Here is a 6,341-nt window from a genome sequence, read left to right as displayed (position 1 = left end):
AGCACAAATGCCACCGATGGGTCTTACTTTATTGCTCGCAAACAGTTTTACACGTGATAGACATCGAGAGATGTTGCTCACAATACTTCCAGGCATAACTGTTACATCGCCACTCTCACAAGAAGTACGTACAAGCGGTTTGATAATGGGACACTCATCATCCAGCTCTGCCATTTTCGGTCCATCTCTTTGATTGAACAGACAGTGCTGCCACTTCAAGGCATCCGATTTCCACGTTTTACTGCATTTTCCAAGAGCAAAGCGATCCGATGTGCACTGCAGCGGTTCCGTTGATTTAATATCGCAGAACATGTCTTTGTATTTAGAGAGCTCGTCGTCTCGGCACTTCTTCTTAAGGAAATCACAGCCAGCATTCCGTCCCCAACTCATATTTTCAGCCTTACTGAAAACTGCCTTGTAGTGCCCTGTAGACTCAAATGCAGCAAGTGTCAGTGCGGTGTAGAACATTCCATTGCTGCTGCCGCTGTACGGACTCATCAGCTCGTCCTTCGCAATACGCCGATCAAAGTGAGGGTAATAATAATGTTGTGCATCTTTTTCCAGCTTCATGCCAGTAGCAGTAGGGCAATCATAGTGCTCCCGCACCTTTTCCACCATTAAAGTTCTCCTGACCTCATATTGCACGCCGTAATTGCCGTCTGTTACAATCGTTAGCATTTCCCTAGAACCGATCACTCTACTGTTGAATCCAAGCCCATGTCCAATTTCGTGTGCAACAATGCGAGTGAAATGCCTCGTATCAGCGATGTCTCTCGGTCTGAACTTGATACTAGCAGATGTCGGGCGTTTCTCGGCATTGTAAGAGCACACCGTTGTAGCTGGTTTATAGATCGCAAGACCCACGTACAGCACAAAATCAGCATCCGGAATACCTTGATCGAGGTGTGCAGCGGGGATTCCAGCCCCTTTGCAGAAGGTGCCCAAAAAAACGTCTGTAGATCCTGAAATCCTTAAATTACCACTCACACGCTTGACCTTAAGACGTTCAGTATGTAAGCTGATGGCAGCAGGGAGAATCTTATTCAAGAAAAGATTGGCTTTCTCGACAGTTATTCCATCACGTCGATAACAGACAACCTTGTCAAAATGTGGGTTGTTATAGCCGTAGCTCCAACGTGCACCGACTTTTTTGTAGAGACAGTGGTTCACGGTCCAAGCAACACCATGTGAGGAAACAGCAATGCGAATGGGTTGCCAATTCTCTTGACCCTTCTTAGGTAGACCATCATCAGTAACAGCAACGGTGTACGTATCCCAAGGACCCTGTCCTGTCTGTGGTAGCGGCTGCACAACAGCTGCAATGCACCCGTAGGCACAACACAGCAAGAACAGCGCAGTGCACAACAGACGACGCATGTGGATCTTCTTGAATGCTTACTCGCAAAAGAGTGTGTTGGGTTTGTTTGTGTATAGCTGTGTCAAAAATAGAAAGCAGAAATGAGAGAAAAAAAAAGAGAAACAGATATGCTCAGTGCAATATAACGTCATGTTGGTCATCACGTACAAAGGGAAAGAGAGAGATAAAGAAAAGAAAACAACCATGCTGCATTAACTGCAGAAATGTGAATCTTCTTTCTTGAGAGCACACACTCATTTACCAAAGAAATCCCAATAAAAAAAGAAGTAATTCAGTATTTTAAAACCCAAGTATCTGTGTCCATATACACTGTTTAATGATGTTCAGTCCTACCATTACGTTCACACAGACATCAACAAACAGTGGGGAAACCAGACTAGAAAAGAAAAAAAAAGCACAAAAAAACATTTATAAACTATTTTAGTGCAAAAAAGACATAGTAAAATAAACTCCATATACCATTAACAATTACGAGAATTTTTGTTTTCGAATGCTGCGAATAACACAGCCAATAATGTAAAAAAAAAAACGCCCAATTGGCCGTATTATTCACGGATATGCGTGCACAGTCAAAAAAGGCCGTAATAAGCAAGAATGTTTATTATTATTAGAGATACGTGTATATGTGTATGTATGTGTGCACACAGATGGGATTCATGGGGATGCTAGAGCCACCAGAGCACACAAAAGAAGTAAAAGAGTGATTTGGTATGAAGTGGCAATACTGCTGTCAGCACCCACAACAGCAAAGGCATTCGTGTGGTTCATTACTTGTCCCATCTGAGTGTTTAGTCCCGTCAAAGTGGCAGGATCAGCAGCTGCTGTTTTTTCATTCACTGGAGAAGTTGCACTGATGCTGTTAATATTATGGCCATCGGTATTATTTGAATCTGTAGGGGAAGGTGTTCCAGTGACTGAGGTTTCAGTTTGAGCATTCTCAACTGGATCAGTACTCGTTGTTGTTTTGTTGTCAGTATTCACAATGGTTTCATTGTTCTTCTCGTTATCGGGGGAAGTACTGTTTGGATGATGAGTTGGATCAACTGTGGTATTTCTTTCATCATTCTTCCCACCTTGGGAGGTAGACTGTGATGATGTTCCATGCACTTGTTTAGTGTTTTCCGCTGTATTATTCTTCTTATCCTCCTTGATTGAAGGAGTAGGTTCCACAGTAACAACAGTGGATTCAGGTACGACAGGCTTGGGGGCCTCAAAGCTGGGCCCATAAGGTGCAGGTATAGTGATCTTAGAGTCGGGCATTTTTTCCACTTCAGGCGTCTTGGAGTCACTAGGATTCTTTTGTGCCACCCCAGGCGGTTGTTGCTGTGAAACTTCGTTGTCATTGTTGCTGCTACTGATTTGCACTGGATTCTTCTCGTTGACAACTGATGAGGGACGTACATTTGTAGCAACATCCTGTTCATTCACTCCAGGGGCACCGCTTTGGTTTCGGACCTTTGATGTTTCATGACTATCCTTTTCATTCTTCGGTAGTACATCAGACCTTGCTGAAGGTTCTTCTTTCGGAATAGATTGTAGGCGGGGAGACTGTTGTCCCTGCTGTTCAACTTTCTGTTTTTTCTCTTCTTCCATCACAAGCGGCTCTTTATGTGGAAGTGCGCCACTTTTGCTACCGCTGCTGTCCTGAGCTCCATTCTCAGCACGTGGTGCAGGACGAACAGGTGATTCAACATTTTCTTCAACAGCTCTAGCTGCGCTCCCCAGAGGCGATAACAGTTCTTCTGCTCTTCCACGTTCTTCTTCTTCTTCTTTCTTTTTCCGATCCGCTTCTTTGCGTTGCTTTTCCTCTTCTTCCTTATCTTCTTTATCCATTCTCTCTCGCTCATCTTTATCGTACACAATGGGGAATTCAGTGGCGTTGTTTTTCTTCTCATTACAAACTTCAGAGTACTTGGGGCAAAAGATGCTTCCACCGCTCTTTAAATCTGGGCTGTTCTCGACATTAATCTTCTCATCATCAGTACAAATATGCCAAATTTCACTCCCATTGTACTTCACCTTAACTTTACCATCGTCACACTTCACATCAGCACAAATACCACGAACGGTTACCTTCTCTTCCCTTTCTTCTTTAAGTTCGAGGTTCTCACCTTTCAGACATCGTGATTCACTCCCCACAAAACTTCCAGGCATCAGATTGACCCTTCCATTCTCACAATTCGTCCAATCAATTGGTTTGATAAATGGATAACCATCCATCAGTTCACGCTCATCAGTTTCGGTGAAAAAAAAATGGTTGAAGTACGCATACTCAAAGGGTGAACCCTTCAGCTCTATGTCTTTTGTGCACCTCCCAAGTGCAAAACGGTCAGATGTGCATTCCAAAATCAACTCACTTCTTTTGCAGAACATTTCATTGTGTTTCTGTATTATTTCGTCTTTCTTTTCGTCCCCACCCTTCAGAAAATCACAACCAGCATCTTTGCCCCAACTCATATTTTCCGCCATGTCAAAACTTGCCTTGTAGAATGGCATAGAATCGAATACAGCGAGTGTTAGTGATGTGTAGTACGCTCCAGTAACGTCAAGGTCAGGGGTATATGTACTCATTAACTCATCCTTCGCAATACGACGTTCCCAGTGTAACGGTGCATCTTTACTGGGTTCATTCTCAAAAGCCACTTTCTTTATTTCATCATCACACTTATCATCAGAACAACCATAGTGTTCTTTCATTTCCTTAATCACAGTGGTAGATTTCACCAAAGGGACTTTCTTATCGCCTCCCGGGTTTTCCTCAATAACACCATGCTTCATCATTGTTTCAGTTTCAAATCCAAGAGCATGTGCAACCTCATGTGCAGTAAAGCGAATGAAATGCCTTGTTACAGCAATTTCCTTTGGCACGAATTTAATCAAGGCAGATGTAGGACGACCCTCTGCATTCTTACTGCAGATCTGCACGGGTACATACTCATCTGTCAGACCCACATACAGCATAAAATCAGCATCGGATATACCACTTAAATGCTCCTTGGGAATTGAGACACCTGAGCAATTAGGCAAAACTGGATACGAATCCTTATTCTCAGAAGTTAACGCCAACTTATCCTCATGCTTAACACTCAGACGTTCACTGTGTAGCTTGAGAGCAGCAGGAAGAACTTCTCTCAAAAGCTTTTTTTTCTTTTCAGGTGTTACCTCGTTTTCTACCTTCTCGCAAAAATCATCCCAGTGTTTCGAAACATCAAGTTTAAATCCATACAGAATCTCATCTTGCACTTCATCCAAAGCATACTCTTCATACCGATTACAGTACGCCAAGACCCTATCAATTTCTTTTGCAGAAACGGCAAAACGAATAGGTTTAAATTCTTTTTTTTTCTCGAGATCAGGCTCACCAGTAACAGCAACGGTGTACGTATCCCAGGGACCCTGTCCTGTCTGTGGTAGCGGCTGCACAACAGCTGCAATGCACCCGTAGGCACAACACAGCAATAACAGCGCAGTGCACAACAGACGACGCATGTGAATCTTCTTGAATGCTTACTCGCAAGAGTGTGTGTGTAGGTTTGTTTGTGTATAGCTGTGTCAAAAATAGAAAGCAGAAATGAGAAAAAAGAAGAGTAGACAATAGATTGAAAAAAAGGCGGAAACAGACGTGTTGGGCACAACATAATGTTATGTTGACCATCACCGACACAAGCAGTGTCGGGAAAAGAACACTCGACATCCTCACCAAGTCTCAATGGCAGCAGAACATACAAGGCCACAATACTGCTGCCTCACCCCACTCCCCAAGTGCGGTACACACTTTTCCTGGGCACATCCACCCAGTCACTGCAGTGCAAGAAGCAACCGTCGACTCCACACCCACACGCCACGCAGGTGAAAACCCTCTGCACACCACAATCCACAGCAACAACAACAATAATATCAGTAGTGTTAGTAGTGGTCGCTGAAGTAATGCGGGGCGGTGCATCATCCCCGATCTCGCAACCCATCCCATGTGCAACTGTGCGTGATGCTCACCCGATCCACGCAGTGGACGCCAGTCAGACGCATCGCACCACCATGGTGGCTTTGAACATCCTTCCTGTCAAAAGAAAACAACAGGGGGGTCAGGAGGGCACAATAATACTACTCCCCGCATATCCTGGTCGGCGCCGTCAGATACCGCGACACTAGCAGAGAGATGCAAAACACACAGCACATCCAATCAACCTTAGTGGTATTTCGAGGGCACAGACCACACACAAGGCACCCACCCACCCACACACACCTCGTCCACACCCACACAAACACAAAGAAAAAAAAAAAAGAAAACAGTATAAATGCAAAAAAAACTCATTCTTTATGCAAAAAAGAAAATCACCAGCAACACACACACACTCATCCTCACACATGTTGCCTCTTTGTTTATACTTATTATTATTGTTTTTTCTTTTTCCTAACAGTGACGATTGGCCTCCTCTGTTGTCGTCTCCTGTGTTGCCACAGTAGCAGTATCAGAAGCAGGACCAGTCACGCTTACTTGAACACGCGTCCCTCCAGCACCGGCTTCGGGATCGTTGGGCCCTCCCAGCACAGGTAGTCCGTGATGCGCTCCCGCTGCGCCGTCACGTCGGGGATCTCCTCCCAGTCGAACAGCTCCGTGTCCTCCACCTCGCGCACAATCTCGGGCATGCCCTTGCCGCGGAACACCCACATGCCCACAATGTCGTGCTTCTTCTCCTCACCAATGATGAGCGCCACACCGAAGGCGTACTTGCGTGTGTGCTCCATGCGCTGGAACCACCCGCGGATGAGGTTCGCCGTCATGAACTGCATCTTGTTGTCCTCGTTGTACTTGTAGCGGCACCAGAACGTCGTGTAGCCGGCGGGGTCGTAGTGCTGGAAGAAGTACGGCGCCGCGACTGTGCGTGTGTCCGTGTTGCTGTACTCACGCTTGAAGGCGTCTAGCACAAATGGACTGGGTGGGAGCTCATCCAGCGGGTTCGGC

At 45.3% G+C, this 6,341-nt stretch overlaps 3 protein-coding genes across 3 annotated transcripts; all 3 read right to left on the bottom strand.

The window, feature by feature from the left end:
- TM35_000701120 (surface protease GP63) lies at nt 1-1,377 on the bottom strand (the record flags this gene model as incomplete). The annotated part of the gene is made up of 1 exon (XM_029031200.1): nt 1-1,377. A coding segment is annotated over one exon (1,377 nt), but the record flags the coding sequence as incomplete, so codon positions are not given.
- Nucleotides 1,378-2,032: 655 nt separating this feature from the next.
- Nucleotides 2,033-4,867, bottom strand: TM35_000701110 (surface protease GP63; the record flags this gene model as incomplete). The annotated part of the gene is made up of 1 exon (XM_029031199.1): nt 2,033-4,867. One exon carries the CDS (start codon nt 4,865-4,867, stop codon nt 2,033-2,035), a length of 2,835 nt encoding a protein of 944 aa, XP_028877513.1.
- Nucleotides 4,868-5,869: 1,002 nt separating this feature from the next.
- On the bottom strand, nt 5,870-6,340 carry TM35_000701100 (putative elongation factor 1 gamma; the record flags this gene model as incomplete). Its single annotated transcript, XM_029031198.1, has 1 exon — nt 5,870-6,340. A coding segment is annotated over one exon (471 nt), but the record flags the coding sequence as incomplete, so codon positions are not given.
- Between the last annotated feature and the right edge of the window lies 1 nt (nt 6,341).

Source organism: Trypanosoma theileri (assembly GCF_002087225.1).
Source record: "Trypanosoma theileri isolate Edinburgh chromosome Unknown TM35_Tth_70_V1, whole genome shotgun sequence".
Lineage (NCBI taxonomy): Eukaryota > Euglenozoa > Kinetoplastea > Trypanosomatida > Trypanosomatidae > Trypanosoma > Trypanosoma theileri.
This window is presented reverse-complemented; position numbering and strand designations above follow the sequence as displayed.